This window comes from Lineus longissimus, chromosome 10 (assembly GCF_910592395.1).
Source record: "Lineus longissimus chromosome 10, tnLinLong1.2, whole genome shotgun sequence".
In the NCBI taxonomy this organism is placed as follows: domain Eukaryota; kingdom Metazoa; phylum Nemertea; class Pilidiophora; order Heteronemertea; family Lineidae; genus Lineus; species Lineus longissimus.
Window position 1 is genome coordinate 13,246,939 of NC_088317.1, and position 21,259 is coordinate 13,268,197.

The following is a 21,259-nucleotide window of genomic DNA, read 5'->3' on the forward strand; positions in this document are numbered from 1 at the left end:
TATTTAGGTAAAAAACCAGGCTTTTTAACATAAAATGTTAGTTTCTGTTAAAAAAAAACTACTTTATTAGGAAAGAAAGTATAAAAACTTGGTTTTATTAAAGAAACTCGGTTTATTAGGAAATAAACAAGGTTGTTTTTAAAACACCTGTATTTTTTCCAAATAAACTTAGTTTATTAGGTAAAAAACCAGGTTTTTTTAATAAAACTAGGTTTTTTTAATTACTGGACACTCCGCTTGCCATAAGCATTAGCGTCATTTTGAGACCCTAACTATTACAATAACAATCTTTCAAAAACTGCGACCTGTAGGGGAAGAAAAGTTGCAATTTCATTAAAAAAATTGAGGAAATCCCGGCTACAGTTTTTTTGAAGTAATCTGTCTTTTGGTACACGCATGTGCCGCGCAAAAAGGATATACTATGATAGTACATGTACTTTAAATGAATATAGATGAAACACTTCCCTGCTGCCCCGGGCATACAGATTTTCGATTTTTGCCAATATTGAGGTGTTGAAAACACATTAAGCGTCATCAAGATCCATCACTTTTTCTTTATATCATACATGTATTCTTTTTACAGTGTCATTTTTCATTAACGTTGCGCGCCTTTGTATCGCCACTTCTGCTTTATAACGCCATGTAATTAACGTCGTAACATTAATTCCCATTAAAAAGTGGCGATACGATGCACTCTTCTCATGACGTGGCGATACAATATAGCGCAACGTTATAATTAAATGGTAGCGCAATATGGCAATCCAAGACCAACTGTTAGTTGCACTATCTGAGGCATAAACTGAGCTGTAACTGTAAACGTTTTCTAATGGTCTTCTGGTCCTGGTTGTTCAAAACAAATTTTGTCACTAACGCTGGCGTTAACTTAATGTGGCGTTATCTCCGTCAGTTAAGCCCTTTGACTTAACGAGAGGTTAACTAAACGCCAGCGTTAGTGAAAAAAAACTTGTTTTAAACAACCGGGCCACGAACCGCAAACAAAAACTTATTTTGCAGCATTGCCCGGAAATATCAATCAGATTATTGACGAATCAAAATATTCATAATTATGGTAGGGATCAATGGGAGATGTTCAGTCCGTATTGACGGATATCGAGACGAATACAGTACATTACACACGCCCCTGGTGAAAAATTGCATCATCTGTATCTGCTGAACATGCACCCAGCCCCATCGCTTTGACTCAAAGAGGGGTTTTCAGTGAAGAATATTGTAAAAGTGTTATAGTGTACGCTAAAAGTAAAAGAGCTCATGGCATGGTAGTAAGACATTCTTCACACCTTTCAGTGGCTGTCCTTCGTAACCAGGATAAGATATGCTGCAACCGGGGAGTACAAGACAGTGTCAACTCGACAAAGTCATGCCGACATCTGGCCAGCGAAGACGGATCGACTAGTCAGTCATGCACTCGAGCATACATGCGATGCTGTAATGCAATAAAAAGTAAGTTCAAACGTTTCAGTTTTCTTTGCGTCACGTTATAGGAATAAAAAAATTTCGCATATGTATCATGTATGGTTGAGAAAGCAGAATTTTGAAATTACTATACGCCCACCACATTACAACAAAAAAAGAAGAATATAACAGCAATTAAATAACCCCCCACCCCCAAGAAAAAAAGTAAATAAAACAAAATTCTTCTCAAATTTACCATGCTTGATATTCCTTGACAACGAGTATTTTAGTTTTGCTTTATGAAAATTATAACTCGATACATTTTTACAATAAAGTCATTGCAAGTTTTTCAGAAAGATTTCAGAATTCACATGTAATTGAGGTATGATAGGAATTCGACCTTTTATATGCCATGTTTATTACTGTCAAACCCAATGATTATGTAAGTTTTCAAGGAGTGATTAATACAGTTTATTATTATTATTATATCGCATCATGTTTTCGAAGTCCTCGAATTTTTTTGAATTTATTGACTGCTATTTATCATGTTTAAATTTTCTTATATGTTCCGCTCAATTTAATTGCCTCATTATAAACAATTATGTATCAACAAATACATTTTTTGCTATCCAGTAACCCCTTTTTTACTATTCCAAGTGGTAATAGCATTCATCTATAGATCCGTTTCGCATTCGTTTAGTTCACAATAACATAACAGAAAATGCAATCTTAATTTTTTGCCGATTTCTCTCTTCCTTACATTTTGTGAAAGACATTTCACACCTTTACTGTAAATCGCTCTATCTAACAAATTCATATGAACATCTTTACAATGTGATTGCCATATACATGGGGGTAATATGCATTAGGCTTGTATATTGGAGGGTGATATCGATAGTGTTTTTTTCTAATTATATTTTGTAAATGTATCTTGCATTTATCAAACAGATGTGATTGAGAAGAAAACAAATCAACATAATGTATGGGACTGATAGATTTTGAAAGAAAAAGTTTGTCTTTTTTATGCAAATGCAATGCAACAGGAAAATTTGAAAATGGTACATGTAGAGTAATGTATTGAACATGTGACTTCAGGATTTTTTATGTAAGACCTTAGCAAATGTCATGAACGAAATCTTTTATTTGGAAATAAGTTTTAATGAAATGGCTAGGCCCATTGTGCTCACCTCCCTCACATCATGTCATGTTTTCGTTTTTGGCTACCTGGTGGCCAAACCAGGAATCGAACCGGACCGAAATTTAGTCTACAAAGTTTCATAACGCAGTGCTACATATGTACCAAATTCAAGTCAATAACTCCAGTAGTACGAAACATGCCATTATTGGCCAATTTACGCAGTTTGACCTCTGTGACCTTGAAAAGTAGGTCAAATCAAAAACCCGTGTGATATGTCATGTATCGTCATTACATGTTCCATTCATTAAAATTTGGTGATGACAGAGCCCATAGCAACTTTGTGTTTTCGGTTTTAGCCACCTGGTGACAAAATAAGGAATTGAATCGGACCGAAACTTAGTCACCCAGGTGTCATTACATAGGGGAACATTATGTACCAAGTTTCAAGTCGATAGCTCCAACAGTTACAAAATGTGCCTTTCTAACGGACGACGACGACGACTCCAACGGATCCTGCACCATAATATAAGCTAAAATCTCTTAAAACCATATGAAAATAAATAGATAATAGGCCATTAACCGAAACTGTGTGCTGCCAAATGCTCATGCCGATCCACCGTCGTTGTGTGTATATCCATCCTGAAAGGAGGAGACTTTAGGACTGATATTCATCGGCGATAAGTCGGCAAGCAAAATGCATTGCAACGATAGGTAAAATTCTAAAATATTTTTCGAATAAAATTGTATGGTACAGGTAAATGTTTAGTGTTTCATTTCGCAAATCTATATTGAAGAGGCAACCTTGAAGAAAATAAAAAGTAATGTTAACAATAGTTAGCGATTTTTGATAGTATTTGTTTCTGAGAGAATTTTGAAAATGAATGGGAAAGGTGAGAGCTTCCGTATATGTAGGAAGTAGATTGATAAGTATGCGTAGATGCTAGAAAAGGTTTTATCTTCACGAAAAAATTGACAAAATATCTGTGCAACCCCCCCTTTTAAAAAAAACACCACCCTTAGTCCGGGATAATTGCTATGACGCCACCACCTACCATGAATTAGCACAAATTAAAATAACAAATTGTGTGTTCTGTCTCTCTCTGTTCCAGGCAGAGTTGCAGGTGGCCGTGGTAGATCGAGCAGCGCCGATGGCGATGTCAATAATCAGCCGGGGTATGATGAGAGTAATATTGATCATAGAGAAGACTTCAAAGAAACATGGTTCAACGAACTCCTCCATTTTGGGTGAGTTTCTTTTCATCATTTCAAGTTGTCATGCTTCGCAGCACAAGGCTTTACCAGTCATCACGCGATCGCCAAATATTTTGGTACAAAAGTGCAATTTATTTCAACCAAGGGCTAGTTCATGTTGTTACAGGAAAATGAGAGAGAAACTTCAATAACGCCACAAGTCTTTAATGGTGGAGACTAGAGCACTTTATTTCAACCAAGGGCTAATTGTTGTTGTTACAGGAAAATGATACAGAAACCGCAATTGCACGCCACATGTCTAAAATGGTCCAGACTAGCTCAAATTAATGACAAATCTCCTCCATGATACATATCTGTAAAACTTAATGCACCATTTCATTGACAAATCTCCTCCATGATACATATCTGAAAAACTTAATGCACCATTTCAAATTCCACTATGCAGTTCTTTTTCGGAATGCGATTTTACATGACTCAATTCTTCCATTTGATTTTACATTGCAATCAGATTGCTTCGCAAAGAACAAATCCTCGCAGGACGGTGGCACCATATTTAGTAAATTAGTTGATTTGGTGAATGCTGAACAATATTTTGTTTCTTAGTTTGAAATCTTATCCTCGTGTCAAGATAAAAGTTAAATCGAACTTTATTTCAAATCTTGATCTAATTTTTGTCCTATAAAATATATTGAGAATTCAAATCACGTTTTTTTGCTCATAGCCGGCGTTGATGGTTCCCTTAACAACCCATGTTCAAAGTATTATGACTGTAAAAGTATTATGTAACTATATAAATCATGCACGATGACATTTCATCCCGCACGTGATGGGGGGGGGGGGGGTATGTAGATTGCTCAGGATATCGACAGAATTAAAACATTCACTTGCCAAATATTTGACAGTAATTCTCTCAAAACATTTACACGTATAGGCTTTCGACAGTGCTTCGACGTCAATTTATTCATTCTTTCGACAGATTTTTGACGTCACAAAAAAAACACAAACACAATTTTTGTCCAAATGTTGTCCAGATTAAGTGATGATGACAGACACTCTAAATTCCCTCCATAACTAACTTGTCACAGTGCGAGTTTTTGACAACAACTTTACTGATATATATCAAAATGCTTTATGGCCGAAATTTTAGTGCCATGAAGAGGTAAGTGGTAGGCCTTCTTGGAGAGTTATTTCACTACTCGCATATATGGAGCAAGTTATGTCAATAGGAAATAGTATTGTGCAATTTCATCTCGTTCGGGAATTTAGGTATCTGGCCATATCGGGACAATGCGGAACAGGGTGGGCGTGGCACTATCTTTTTAAGACTGAAACTAATCGGATTTCTTGTTTTTCAGCCCAATGAAACGAACATTGATTTAAAATATGCACTCCTAGATAGGGTGGAATACGTCCGGTTGTTTAAACTGCTTATAAAAAAAGGTGCTGTCCCTTAATCGGAAAATTTCTGGCTACATTGTATACATGTCAGCATGTACAAATTCGATGGCGCGATGCACTAAGTAGAAATGTAAATGTGAAGAATGGTATCAAACAAGGCGGGGTTTTATCACCCATTCTTTTCAGTATATACACGGAAGAAATGTTACAAAACTTAAAGAAATCTGGATTTGGATGTTATATAGGTCAATTGTTTCTAGGTGCCCTAGCGTACGCAGATGACGTTGTGCTGATGTGTCCAACACGACATGGTCTTAGCAAAATGCTGAGGATATGCGACGATTTCTCGGAAGAATATAGACTCCTATTCAATGTGATTAAAACTCATTTTTTATTCTTTAGTACAGAAAGACTTGATATGTTTATACAATGGCGCAACAGCCGACTTGAGGCCAATGTGGGGAGAAACATAAATATGATTTGTGGACAACTCGATATCAATAAGCATAACCTACCAAAGATAGGCGAGATAAGGCAGCTGTATATGGTCCAAACTAATGACACAGCTAAAATACTTAAAGAGGTGTTAATGATGAGGGACAGGAAATACTATAGTATATTCCAACGAAACGAAATGTCAGATGTGATAACCTGGCTGGCCTGCTCATAGATAATGGTCATGATAGTAATAATCTTTGCACCCATCCTATCCTATTGTGTTTCACATAACAACAACATGTAAATAAGCACGCTGCACGAAACTTCTTCAACCAGTGTTAAAGTGTACTCTTTAAGTGTACGAATAAAATAAATAAATAAATAAAATATGGAGCAAGTTATTACAATAGGAAATAGTATTGTGCAATTTCATCTCGTTCGGGAATTTAGGTATCTGGCCATATCGGGACAATGCGGAACAGGGTGGGCGCGGCACTATCTTTTTAAGACTGAAACTAATCGGATTTCTTGTTTTTCAGCCCAAATGAAACGAACATTGATTTGAAATATGCACTCCCAGATTCTGTGACCACGTGGGTGATCTCCGGAGTGAGCGTGTCGCCAGAGCAAGGCATGTGTGTGGCTGTGCCCACCAACATCACCAGCAAGAAGGTTTTCTTCGTCCACGTCGATCTCCCGTACACTGCCGTCAGGACTGAGCAGCTTGAAGTCAAGGCAACTGTTTATAATTTGCTTGAGAGAAAAGAAGAAGTACGTGATGATATCATTTGATTTAAATCTCTGTAGTGGCAGTGGTACGATGGACGATAACCTTTCGGAAAATGAAAAAGATGATGACGATGGCGATCATGATGATCATGATCGTTATTACGACGACGACGTCATAATTTCTGACATGTCCTTTGTTGACTTGGCCTCTTTTTATTATTATTATAACTTCAAGCGCTCCTGGGACTTGGGCTCTTGAAAATACATACGCCAACAGGTAATATCTATTAGATAACTTAATTCAATAATTTAAAATGTCTAAATCCATTGGTGATACCAATGACCTCAACATTCTCTGGAGGTACAATATTGTTCAAGGCTATAATAATTCACATGTTTTGCATTTATTAGATATGTATGAAGTACACTGTTCCAGCACACAGTATATACTCTAGATTCGGATTTCTAACATCACTGGGTGCGAACCTATGCGACCGACCCATATGAGGCTAAGGCCAAGCCCAACATATAGATAATACAAAGGATGTATCCATTCTATTCAACATCAACAGACAGCTGGCTGAGAGTTATGCTGGCATTGTGTTAATTTCAATCACTATTCATTGGACGATAATGATGTAGGTAGGTTCATAATTGACAGATTGGGTCAATGGTGGTCTGTTTACCCTTCAAAGTACGTCCCCTTTCTTTCTGTTCCAGCCAGTCACACTGAACTGCACCGAACCTGACCATGCATACTTATCATGTAGGCGGTCCCAACCAGTGATGTTAGAACTCCGAATCTAGAGTATACTACACAGTATAGTTTTACATACATATCAAGTTCCTTGGAATCAGTGAAACCAGGTTACCTGTGCTAAACCATGGAATAGTCAGTACTAAACCGTGGAATCACTGCGCAAGTACCGCGTGAAATCGGGTGCGTTCCTTCCACAATTTATACCCTTCCAACTGCCAGTCTCGTCCCAGCTGACTTTATTGATAGCAATTTGCCAGTAGTTCCAGAAACCACCTTTTTGTGGAGGATGACGTCATCATGGAATGCATTTGAAATGCGTTGTTGTCGTTAAAAAATAAACTTATATTCATGACGGGCCGCAATTGCAAAAAGAAAGGTTTTGTGATTGTTTTGTATTCCATACTAAAATATAACGTTTCTATTAGAAGAATCATTTTGTATATAATAATGCTCTGATTAAGCTTGGTAGATAGGACATGTACACGGGAATCACTACAAAAATGTGTCCGCTTAGAACTGGTGACATCACGAAAATATCTCTATATACATCCCTCGATACATGAAAATGTACGAAATCGCTCACCGTGAAGGAATTCGTTCTCATTTCTCATCTCCAAACCCGGCTAAAACCTTCGGTAATAAATCTACTTATACGTTTCTTGTCATGTTTAAGATGATGTACAGATATGTGCCAGCCGGTACTGCATGATGTAGTCAATCTTCTCTGTATCACCCTGTATGATCACACCGCTTCGTAGTTCAAATAGGCCCAGTGTGGTGGCGTAGTAAGCAGAGCGCTGATTGGTCCATATTATGGGTGAGTGGTGGGCGTGTCGTGACGTGCATGCCCATATTTGGGAGATCAGTAATGTACACTGGAGGCGAGGTATGACCGGGTTGTTCTAAAATATAGATTGTTGAATCGGAAATGCGACTGATTTCTAAACTACCGTCAAATTCCGATCTGATCATGTAAAAATAAGCTCCAAATATTGATTCGTAACCACCTTAGGTTCCAATGGCATTATTTCATGTTTTTATGCATTTTTAGGACTGATTCTATGGTTTAGCACAGGTAACATGGTTTCACTGATTCCAAGTTATATCAACTACCCTTCCTGACATGTACACGTACATAAAATAACTAATCAAAACGTCCCAAAGGATAACCCCATATGTATACTATGATACATACGGTGGCTATAATTAAGGAATTGATACTGAACTGGAGGTGGTTGTCTCACCAAAACCGCTTGGGTGGAGCTCAAATGTAGACCAAAACCGAGAGGCGTACGTAGCCGAGGTTTTGGCCAACATTTCAGCTCCACTTGGTGAGACAATCAATACCAACAGTGGGGTATCAATTTCTATTCTAAAACATCTCAAATTAGATAACGAATAATGTCGTTTTACATATATATGTAAAATACTTTTTTAATTCTTCCATGTTTTGCACCAACCCAACCGTAACCGTTCATGAATTCAAAACGAGGCTTGGTAGGCGCATAGCACAAGCTCACTGTAAACGGCGGTTCATTATAAATCTAGATGTTTTAGAATAAGGTTTATAAATTGCATATTTTTCAGGTGACGGTGTATCTGAAGGCAAGCGACAACATATGTTATAATGCAGCGCGTGGGGAATACACTCAGCCGCAAGTGATCAATGTGGATGCAAAATCAGCCAAATCTGTGATTTTCCCAATTGTTCCACTCAAGGTAAAGTTCGAATGCATTATATTTCTGGTTTCTTCTCATCTTACCCACCACACCATGGGTTTCCTGGGGTAATTAAAGCTAAGGCCGTGTTCGTGCTGACAGTAAAAAAAATTAGTATTTCTAATAGCTAATATTTTCACAGACTTAAAACAGAATTGAAAAAAGCAAAACACCTGCAGAAACATATCGTATACTAAGACTATAGAAATAGAGGAGGACGAACATAAATTATGGCCCACCCCACTACGAGGGTGACGGGAATTGACCTCGAATGGTGGCGTTTTATTCGCCAAACCGAAAGTAAACAACTTAAGAATTATTTCAACGTGCCACCTGACGTCACAAGTTACCATACGCACAGTGATTGGCCGATTCGAAAATAACTTAGGACATGTACCTTTTGAACGTCTGGTAACCCTAAAAATAGCGCTCAGATAGTCTGGCCATCCCGAAAACAGCTATCCAGCTCAACACGGGGGGCGCTAAATACCCGCCTACGCAAGAGCTGCACGCACAGTGGACTTAATTGCGTAGGGCTGGAACTCCTGGTCTTTTTCGAGGCCGCACATAGGATCCATGTACAGCGTATAGTAGCGGATCGAAACTTATTTCAATGGGCCAACGCCTTAACGCTTTTAACAAGCATCGCGTGCATGAATCAGGATAACCATACTAACGAATCTGCCTTTATTGCATTGTTTCGTTCTCTTTAAAGGCAACAACGTTGAACGAACCTGCTGAAATAACTGTGAAAGCCCTGAGTAAGCGAAATGGTGACATTGTTAGCAAGAAACTGAGAATTGATGTAAGTAATTTGATAGCAACGGTTTGTTTTAGACGACAATTAATGCTCAAGGTACACGTTCATGTTTCGGATGGCTAAAAAGTGCAAATGATGCCTTAAGATATTTGTGAGAATTTATTGAGTAGTTTCTCTCCGATCTAATTAATTATTTTGTGAGAAACAGTAGAGGACACCCAGATGATCTTACTTCGATCAGTTGATAAAGTTATTGCCTTGGATAGATCTTGCACGTCCGTTATTGAAGTTAATGATCGTCCGTTAACAAAGTTGATCGATAAACATGTATCACCACTGCTCTGTCGGGGGAGTCCATACATCCTTTGGCTGTTTAGTAACGAGGAATCACAAACAACTTCAGTTCTACTATATAATCCGTGTATTAAACTTCATCAAGGAACAATATATTTGCAATCAACGCTGATACATTCACGGAGCACGAGAGGTCATAACACTTCAGAATTTACTTTTACACTAAACTACTTCTAACTAAGATTTCATCATTTATGCTAAGCGTGGGTGTGAGTAGGAGGGGCTCGGAGAGACCAGGCCCTGTTAGGACCACCAAGAGTTTACAATCGTACAAATATTTCTTAAGATAAAGCAGGTTACTTATTTCTGAGAACGGAAGTCATCCGCCCACGCAAGATGCGGCAATGGGTCAGTCAAAGGCATTCTTTTTGATCTGCCGCCAGGCCTAGCAACACAATAACCTTGGAATAAGCATGTCTTTCATTACTATAACAATATACAGATTTCCTCTCCACCCACGCACAATAAACTTCAGATCCTGGACACTTCCTTAAACTGTCAGATCTAATTAGGCTCACTTTACTCGAGCGTACTCAATCGTTCTCACGGATGCCCGGAAGTGAAGACTTTCCTGTTCATTTATAAAACATAAACTTTATATACCAATATTAATCAATCTAAATTCAAACTAAATCTAAAAACAATAACATAATCATCATGAAGTCCATTTCGGCAGCCACAACCACTATAATGGACGTAGAGCTGAAATAGTTTGTTACACATCTCCTCCGTCAGTTCAGATCGGATGACCTCGAAACTTTTCCTGAAAGTCGTGGTTGATATGGAGATGGTCCTCGCCAGGTTAAATGGGTAAACTTTGCAGTGATCTCGGAAAAATAGCATTTTTTGTTCTTTCTATATATGGGCATACTCATTAACATAAGGGGCCATTTCAGCAGGTCTGATTTGCATATGGGGCCATCTATTAAATCGAAAGTGTGGGATTATACAAAAATAAGCCGGGAAAGTATTGGGACCACTATGTTTAAAGCATTCATCCATCTCCGCAATTTTCCCCCTTTATTTTGGTCGTACTCTTTCACCTTACGTTGTTAATCGCTCTTATTTTTTCGAAGTACCGTATGGGAATTCATCACGTGATACACGTCACATAATAACAAAACCGCCTCACCCGACCCAAACACTGGGCGCAAAGTAGCGCACAGCTCCCTATATGAATACACGGGGCAAATATAAAATATAATATAAAATCCCGATTAACATTTCTTTACTGCAATAAAAACAGGCTAACCACTGCAGATTAACAAGTAAGTGAGTGTTCCGGAACGAGTGGAGTCTGTGCGGAGGGTGTCGAAAAAACCCTAGGCGAACTACTTCCTCCGTCTGGTGCTACCACACACTATGCTCGCGGCATTTGTTGTACTAAGTTCGTAACTTAACGCCATTGCCTCTTCACCATTCGCGAAATAGTTCGTCAAATTGGAGTGGAGTTTGATTTTTCCAGTCACAACCTCTCAGACCAATCAACCCATATCACCCAGATTGTCCCAATCATCAAAATCAAGACAACATCACAACCCCCTGATCATGACTCTAGTTTGGGTAATATCAAGTAATCGTAAACAAATTTGAAAATATGTAGGTCCGACAAAAACAAACTGTAGTAAGCTACATTTTTGGATCAATCGCCACATCCACAGAGTACATCACTGTTTTAAGAAATAATTGAGAGAGAACAATGTATAGCGAGACCATTACCGGACCGTCTCTTTAACGATCTTGTTTCCGCTTATAAAGCTAATAATCTTATTTCCGTTGACGATTTTGTCTTCAGAATGAAGGGATGAAGAAGAGTAAAACTGATTCGTACATCATTGATCCGGAGGGCGTCATGGGTGATTCTGGCAGTGGATCGTCGGATTGGAATGGTAAGAATTATCACTTGGCAATGACTCCAGTTACTGCCAATAACTTGTGCAGTAAGGATCTGCGTTGGGCAGGTTGTTTCATGACTAGATGTCTATTATTACACGAATGATAAAGGCTAGTCTTTATATCTATTCTTGCGGGTAGTACTATGTATTTCTGAAGAAGGAATTCCGTGTGACCAACACCACAACCTTGCGAGTGTCCTCCAGTAGGACAATGTAAAAAGTCAAGAATTATCCAGGTTTGATTATCATTAGGAAAACGACCGTTGTTTCAGGACCTTGAAAAGAATCAACATGAAAACACACCTAGGCAGTCTTATTTCTTTACTCGCAGTATAGCAATAGTGCATGAATTGTTTTTTTTAATGTTTTCTTTTTTTCAGGGGTTACAATTTGTTTGTGGACCTTTTGTAAATTATCGATTACTCAATGAAGACAGCGGCAATAATCCACTTGGGTGGTTAATTAAATATTGCTCCGGTTGTAACCACGACAACACTGGTACTTAGTCACAAGCTGTGTCGGAGGAATCATCAGGGCCGATGGTTTTGTGCGTTATTGGGTGATGTGTGTCTTAATTGGAACCACTCGATCTAATTTGTGGTCTCAGTCAAGAGTCAGCAAAGTTTTTTTAAATTATTTTATAGAACCAATATGCCTTTCAAAACGAAAAAGACGTTTTGACACCAAACTCAGCAGACATGCACGGGGCACGGCCGGCCTTAAACGGGTCTCGAATCCAGAAAATATTGACGATGTGTCATGCCCAAGATCAGGCTAGTAGCGGTGGATTTAGAAGTCGGCTCATGAAGTACGAGCCCCCTCCTCACCAGAGCAACAATTAAAAGTGCTTAATCCAAGTTAAGCAGATCACATCAGATATGGCGGGAAAACCGCATATTTGGTTGTTGTAAATTTCATAGTATTATTTCTTCCGCAGGACCCCCGTACCAACCAAGTTTCTAAAATCGCACCTCCACTGATACCCTTCCAATTAAAGTTTTCTGGATCCGCCACTGTCAAATTAGTTTCGATAACTACAATGTACTCCATGCTAGTCAATGCACTTTTTACCTACTGGCCGTAACATATTTCGTGACTAACATATTTCTCAACACTAACAAAGTGCCAGTATTTACAAAAATGTCCATTCTTCAGGGAATGGGCGGCTTTTTACTGCAGTATGTTTGTTCTTTTTCTGGTTCATCGGTGAACTATTTTTCTGAACGTGTTTGATGCTTTTCCAATTTTGTTTCAGCTCTTAAACAGTAGAAAAACGCTTTATTCGTTATTTTAGTACGCAGAAGTCCTGGCGCGAAAGACCTTTCCCGCCACGTGAGTGCACGCCGAGATCCGAGTTCACGTCACCCCGCTATTACGACGCAACGTCATTTCATTAATCGTCGCGGTAGCGGGGTATGATCAAGCGTCATCAGCGTGACGTCGAAAAAATCGATATCTTCACCCAGTCGTCACTAGTCACAGGGTAGATCAATGGCTCAAGGAAGCGCCTTACAAGTGCATCGTTCCACATGGAAAGGAGTTAACTCGGGCCAAAATCGGAAAAGCGTGATAATTCAGTCAGATTTTGAATTACTCCTTTTTTGTGCAATTTGTTGATGGAAACTACTAGTGTAGAATAGGATATGACTGGGCTACCGAAAGCTTGGTAATATTGCCCATAATAATGCCAATGGTCCTTTAAACTCCTAAATACCAATAATGATGTTGCCAAATAAATGTGAATTACATGTAGAGTCCGTGCTTCTGGTTGGCCCTGATAGAAATCTAAAAACATCACGTGCACGTACAATCTCGGTCAGAAGTTATTAACCACCTGATATTTGTAAATTACTCCGTTATTCCCCAATATTTTTTCACCAATTTCTGATGCATGGTAGTTAGGTCATTTGTCCATCATTTGGCAAAATGATTTTTCTGATCAATGGGCGGACTTCGGTTTTGTCGTTGTTCAAAGATTACCGGTCCAATTGAGATTTTCTTAAACTCTGCAATTCCTGAAAATTTTCACCTGTAAAATCTTCTTGTTACTGCATAAATGGATATTACCATCAAACATTTTCAAAATATTTGATTTTTTAACGTGAAAATGGCAACTTTGTTGGGATTTTGGCACTCTGTTTCTGTGTCCAGTGAACAGCACTCCGAGATGACCCCTGTTACGCTCCAACTCTATAATAGTGCCAACTCTGATGGACATGATTCCAACTTTAATATGCCGACTCTGATAGCGATAGATAAGTACTCAGCCGCAAGATGTCTCTACCCGGTGAACGGTTTGTTGCAACTCTAATATGCCAACTATACGAGAGTTTGCAATCAGTCTGAATGATTTAAAAACGCCTAAGTAAGGCAGGATGATCGTTCGTCTTCTTATCCGCAAGGACGCAAAGATCTCCCATGGTCCATTCAGCTGACTTCCTGAACATCCTCAAGATATTGGGCACAAAAAGAGCAACAATTTGATTGTAGCCATTGGTATTTTGGTGTTTAATGAATGCGGGTTGTAAAATGACGGCAAAGGCATTTGACATGCCTGTGCGCCGGCTGTATGATTTTCGTGTTGATTTTTTCAGTGTAGAAAAAGTACATGGTGTCCTCCAAAGATTGTTTGACCGCCCTGCATCAGGACTTGTCCCTGCTTATTCATGTTTATTGACATTTGCTCATCATCTTTAGATATAGGTTATTGTGACAGATATTAGTAAGGATAAAACAATCGTAGATGAAGGATATCTCAGTTGACAATTGGCATTGAGATCCAAAGATCTTAGGTCCAACTACCCGTGGCTAGTCAGATGATAGAGTCGCGGGGACACCCATTACCACTAAGATTACCAAATGAGGCAGGTTTTGCATTTCTAAACCTTATAGACAAAAAAGAGCCCTAACTTTGGACAGAAATAAGTAATTAGGGTCTAATTGCCCTTTAATTTGGCAAGCTAGCTTGTGGAAAAGGCACACCATCCTTTTGTGTCGCAAGGAGCAAGGAGCTAACAAATTAGACCCTTATTAGTCTTTTTCGAACAAAGCTATGCCTAAAGTGTCTAGAAATGCAAAATTAGCCTCTTTTGGTGCTATGACTGAGTAAAATGAATCCGTGCAAATACATTAAAAAGCAAGAAAACCAAGTATAAAAACATTAAGATCACTTACTATGTATTTTCTAATAGATACAGATAGTACAATTACTGACTACGATATATTTTTTCGTCAGAAAAATCTCTGGAATGATAGCCTTTGAACGAAATTAGAGGTTCTCATCCAAATTATCATAAAGTGTATAATCATGGTTCATGTTATGTTTAATTACATGTTTAGTTGACTATTTACTAAACAAAACTAGACCTTTGTTCACGGTAAAGTAAGGTGAAGCTACACATGTTACGGTTGTTATTAACTACATCAGATAGGAGCACTTCCACTCATCAAATTCTCTAGCTGATGTTGAGTTTATTAGGAGAAAATCACCGTCTTCCGGAAAAGCTGTTGAAGGTCGAAATTTGGCAAGCCAAATGTAAAGAAGCTTGTCTTTGAAGCGTTTTCGATAATCCTCTGCTGTCATTTTCCCCTGGAATGCGTCAAAATCGTCCATCAGTTCTTCATTCAAAACGTAATGCCCATTGACCTTTTCCAGTGTGATTCCTCTCGTCTGTGCATCTCTGGCCCACAGCATGCTCGCACCCGTTATGCCAAAGAGCCAGTGATTTTCTGGGATAGCATCCCATTCCGTTAAATTTTCACCCCTTTCCGCTCTTACAGCCTGTCTTATTTCATCATCATCCAAAGGCCATTCAGCATCCAGAGGTAAAGTATCTGATGGGTCATTGGGTCCTTCATGGGGTTTTCCTATCGACACCGTTGGGGACTGCAAGTCTACGGAACCACGCACATTATCTGAGGTATTCTCGGTACTCTCAAACACACTTTCGTTTGTAAATGCATCATTTGGGTTCAAGTGTGCAGCACCGATACTGGGACTGTCTGCCTGATGCTGGGCTTCCTAAAGGCTCGTGTAATGTAGTTCAAAGAGGTGTCCTAGTAGGAGTCTTGGGCACTGAGTAGTTTCAGCAGAAGGGTGGATGGTAACAGGACGATCAGATACGCTCGAAATTACCACAATTTGCATTTTCAACATCTCTGAAGCAGCGCGCAGAACTAAGTGGTCTCCCCATGTACCTTGGCGGCTCATTCGACTCAGGTACTCCTCCCAACTGTTGTCACCACTCACAAACGAGAATAATTCGGTGCCATCTGACATCCTTGGGTTGCGTCGTAAAAACTCTACGATGTTTAGTCTTAGCGTTCTCGGGTTAAAATCGTTTATGCCGACGCGTTCCAACTGGTCGACGAGAGCTGCGAACATGCAGTTCCCATCGCCTTCAATTTCTCGTCTAACCTGGAGACCATGGTTGGTGATGGTTGCGAAGAATCGCTCTTGCATACTATTTCTTGACTGGTGTTCCAATCCTGAGCATTCAATTGCTTGGTTGAGTTCAATGAATTCCAACATTGCCTCCACAGATGAGAAAGACGCTGTATTCTTTATATACTCCTCGAATAGATATTCCTCTGTTGTCTTTGCAGTTCTCGGTCGGCGTTTCGCTTCTTCTTCACGCGTCATAGACGTGATATCGCTCACCGAAAACCATCCTTCATTTTCGGCATCATCTAGGATGTATTTTACCCTGTAACGGTACATTTGTTTCCGAGCCTTTGTAACGACCCCCTCGACTGCCTTTGGTGCCTTCACCTTCTTTTCACTTTTCCGCTGTTCTCTACCTTGAATCCGCACCAACACTTTATCCCCAACTGCGTATACACTTGGAGGTGATTTGCCAAGCTTTTTGTTAACCATCTTCTGTGCGTATTTCTTCGAAGTCTTTCTGACCTCTTCTCTAATTTCATCGGCAGCTGCTTTGAAAGCTTGAACATCTTCCAGGGTTGCACTGTTCTCTTTTGTATCCACCTGAAAAAGACGGGAAAACATTGAGAGTATGAGACAAACAACGGGAGAGATTTTACTTTCCATGTGCGGGTCATTCTCTGCCAAAACAACACCCCCCTTCCAATTTGGCTCATCTTCAGCACACATAGGGCCCATCGAGGAAAATATCACATAGAAATATTCGAACCTACCACCTTCGTTTTTTTCGGAGCATTAAGTCGTGATTTCTCGCTCAGGTGTTCAACTCTCTTGGAAGCTCAACACAGAAATTTCACCAGAACCTCTTTACTGATTTGTCACATGAAAGAGGAGCAAGCAAAAATAAACCCGCTTGACGAAGGATGACTGCATCCCGCATCTAGGAATTATCTATAAAGGATAATCACCCCCATTTCTTCTTCGTCCTCCTCCTCATGTTCGTCTTCGTCCTCGGTTGTTGTTCCATCGTCGTTCTTATTCTTTTCTTTACTGACAGGCAACCAAGGCGCTCGGGCGAAGTACGACTCAAAAGGACAATATTTATCTGAAAAAAGGTACACATGAAAAGTCGCCGGGCAATTTTCCATTGCTTTGTGGTACATGTACCTGACTTTTGTCTTCCCCAAAATATTTTTCTGTCCATCTGATCACAGACGAAAACTTTCATGTCCTAATAGGAATTCCTAGGGGTAATAATTCAGAGGTGGGTATCAGGAGGGGGCAAGATTTGATGGCAGATCCTGAAGATCCCCAAGTACTGTAGTCTCCTCGGATCATAAAAACCTTTAGATGTGTACTTACTCTTAAAAGCTTCGTGCGGGGAGTTGTTGTACAGTCTTGCGTAGGACGGCAATCCTTCAACCCAATTATGAGCCTTGCCCGTTTGCACAAATTGTGAAATGTCAAACGCGAGTTTCTCTTTCCACGTTCTTTGTACCCTTTCAACCTGAAAACAAAGAACAGGATTATTATTGTCCGTTAAGATTTATTCACAAGCACGAATTTCATATCTGCGGGACGTATAATTTTATGGAGGAGTTCATGGGTTGCAGTAACAACAGGCGATAAATATAAAGTGACGATTTGGATATAAACTTATTCACTGACAGTCGGACCTACCATTGGAACTACATATGTCTCCAAGACCCTGAGTTAAATTCATTTTCCCGGGGGGTCCATTGAAACAAATTCCAATCTGTCCTACTGTACCTGCATTTTTTTAACATTTAAGCGCATTGAAACTAACCTTTCCTTGGGTCTGGGGATGATACGGCCGACCCTAGATGATTTTTACGTTTAACCTCTCTGCTAGTCTGCTAACCATCTTTTTGAATTCTCCGCCGTTATCGCAATGGATTATTTTGGAGCAGCCGTGTTCCATAAATATTTCACACAGCTTTTCAGCCACCCCAGGCGACCCTTTGTCGCAAAGTGGCCTCAGCCAAAGATATCTTGAGAAGATGTCGAGCACTGAGAGAACGTAACAGTACTTCATGTCGTCTATTTCTACGGGCATGTTTAAGAAGTTCACAAGGTCCATTTGGATCCGGGCCATCACTGATTTTGCCAGAACAGGCCGAAGCGGAGCTTTGTTGGAGAAGAGAGGTTTTCGGCTCTGACTCTCTTTCATTTTTGCAAGATATCGACGCACAAGCTTTTCTCCCATCGCACAGTATTGCCTGGATATAACGGCGGATAGTTTCTTGGCAGCGAGTCCTTTATATTGGCCAAAGAAATACCTGACTATAGGCTCAATTTCTGATACCCTCGGAACTATCCTATGTCCACCGACTTCCACAATTCTTTCCTCGTCGTTCCCATTTAGCGGATTGGTTTTTCTCATGATTCGGTACCTGCCAGAAATCTTCTTCTGGTATGCTTTCATTTCCACAGGCATTGAAAGTTCCCGCCATCGTACGTCTTCCGACAGAAAACGATACAACTCCTTGTAAACGTCATCATCGATCGGGTAAACAGACGAACTCCGAGGCTGCTTTGCACTGTCCTGAAAAAGCGATGAAAAAGCTATAGCAGTTGAAAATGCTCCGTGAAAGGAAAACTTCCCATCCATCTCATCATTGAGCTGTATCTGCCCTGCAAATTAAGGGGTCGGGTGTATTGGTTATGGCAGTGTAAAGTGCCGTATTCGAATGAAATGGACAGGGCCATTGTGCATACCACTCGTCAGACAGACACATCAGCGAAGTATTTGACCACGGTGGCCTTGGAAAGTAGGTCAAATTGGTCAAAATTGAACTGAGGTGGTGTGTAGCCTTATTACATACCGATGATGAAAGTTTTGCAAAGATCCAGCCATACTTATTAGTTCAGCAGATATAGCCCTTTTTACCGTTTTGGTTTAAACCACCTGGTGGCCAAACGAATAATCAGACCACACCGAAATTTGGTGTCCAAGGTCATTTCACTAAGAGGTACAATTGTACCAAGTTTCAAGTCAATAGCATCATTAGTTGCGAAATGTGCCAATAACGGTTATTTTACGCAATTTGACCTCAGCTGTGACCTTGAAAAGTAGGTCAACTCAAAAACCCGTGTGATATGTCATGTATCGTCATTAGATGTACCTTTGATAAAAATTTGGCGATGATCGAGCCCTTATTTAAGGAGATATAGCACTTTTTGTGTTTTCGGTTTAAGCCACCTTGTGGCCTAACGAAGAATCAGACCGGACCGAAATTTTGTCTTTAAGGTGCCATTACATAGGGGTACAGATGTACCAAGTCAATGGCTCCAGTAGTTACGAAACGTGCCCTGCTAAGAGACGACGGACGACGACGGACGACGGACGCTTCGCCAATGCAAAAGCTTACCTCTCTGAGAGGTAAGAAAATGCATCTCGGTTGTTTAGGCCTCAGGATCAACCTTAGGCCTATAGAGCCTAAATGTTTAGAGAAATTAAAAAGACTCCTTCCCCCGGAGAACCTTTGCGGGTGGCTCTTTTCAGGTGAATTTCAGCCCTCCCCTTTCCAGGCAGACTTTTTTAATAGAATTTTTGAAAATACATGTAGGCCTATGTACCCTCTCCCGTGACAAGTGTCTGAAGATGACTACCTTTTTTTCCAGGAGGCCCAGCGTCGATTTATTAGCATCAACCTCTAGCAGTAGGCCTAGGCCGGGGCTTGGACTGCTCCAACACTGCCTATCCAGCCTAGCATGGGATAGCGCATTTACCTTCGGCCCTATCTGCTGTCAAAAAGCGTGTATTTTGTGCCACCTTGCACGAGCACAGAGACTGTGCAGAGTACACCTTACCCGGTTACAGGTACAGATCAATGTATGTCACTGACCCAAGCACATCAATGTGGCCATTGAGGGTATCATCAGCAACTAATTTTGCTAAGTCAACGAACTTCTTAGAACAGACGCATTAGATTAATCAGTGAACCAATGCATGTACGTACCGTGTCGGAACCGGCCAACCCCAATTCACAATGACAAAAGATAACCGAAGAAAGTATAAGGAATGATCGCAACATCTTGACTCGCACGTGTATCGAAACTGTATACAAAGTTTCGCTTTCAAAGTTGGCATATTAAACTTGGAACAAACCGTTCACCCGGTAGAGACATCTTGCGGCTGAATACTTATCTATCTCCATCAGAGTTGGCATATTGAAGTTGGAATCATGTCCATCAGAGTTGGCACTATTATAGAGTTGGAGCGTAACAACCCCCTTTCTATAGTTTGGTTTAGTGGTTTTCCTAGACTTCATCAGTTTCATAATTGACATCCTGATTGAATGGTTGAAACTGACCTGCATTCATCCTTTAGGAAGAACATGGCATGGGGTTGTAAGATCGCCTATTATATTAGGCCTTGGCCATTGAAAATACTCTCAGTATCTCCTGAATAGCCAGGATGAACCTGGAAAGCACCCAAGTTTTGATCTGTTCAGTCTGCTGTCAACACATGTTTTGATATGCCGAGGACACATGGCTCAAGAGAACTTTCTGAGTATCAGAAAGGTCAGTTGATGTCATTGAAAGCTGCAGGGAGGAGTAATCGAAATGTGGCAAGGGAAATTGGTTGTTCTCATGCAACAGTGCAATTTTGGTGGACCCGCTTCCACAATGAAGGAAATCTTCATCGCCGAGAAAGACCAGGTGCCCCAAAATGCACCACTGAACGAGAGGATAGACAGCTTGTTAGGCAATCGAGGATGCATCCGTTCAAAAATGTGAAATCCTTAAGAAATGATGTGGGTTTGAGGGCCAGCCTTTCAACTGTTAAGCGGCGCCTCAGAGTGGCAGGACTAAACGGTTGCATTGCAGCACAGAAGGACAAACTAACTGATGCCCACAAGTTGAGCAGATACAACTTTGCAGTGGCTCATCAAGACTGGACTATTGAACATTGGCGTCAAGTTGCATTCACTGATGAGAAGACTTTTGTCGTTGGAGATAATGGTCAAGTTTTCGTTCGCAGGCCAAAAGGCCAACGCTTTCATTCAGAATACATCAAAATTGTTCAAAGAAG

General features: G+C 40.2%; 1 protein-coding gene across 2 annotated transcripts in view; it reads left to right on the plus strand.

Annotated features, from left to right (window-relative positions):
* Positions 1-21,259, plus strand: part of LOC135494802 (A.superbus venom factor 1-like) — a 190,526-nt gene that overhangs the window by 36,284 nt on the left and 132,983 nt on the right. For both annotated transcript variants that reach the window (XM_064783090.1, XM_064783091.1), the window contains exons 16-21: positions 1,306-1,461; positions 3,661-3,796; positions 6,139-6,370; positions 8,676-8,807; positions 9,523-9,612; positions 11,717-11,810. In XM_064783090.1, the coding sequence (XP_064639160.1) occupies positions 1,306-1,461; positions 3,661-3,796; positions 6,139-6,370; positions 8,676-8,807; positions 9,523-9,612; positions 11,717-11,810 (840 nt within the window). The remainder of the gene's footprint in view (positions 1-1,305; positions 1,462-3,660; positions 3,797-6,138; positions 6,371-8,675; positions 8,808-9,522; positions 9,613-11,716; positions 11,811-21,259) is intronic.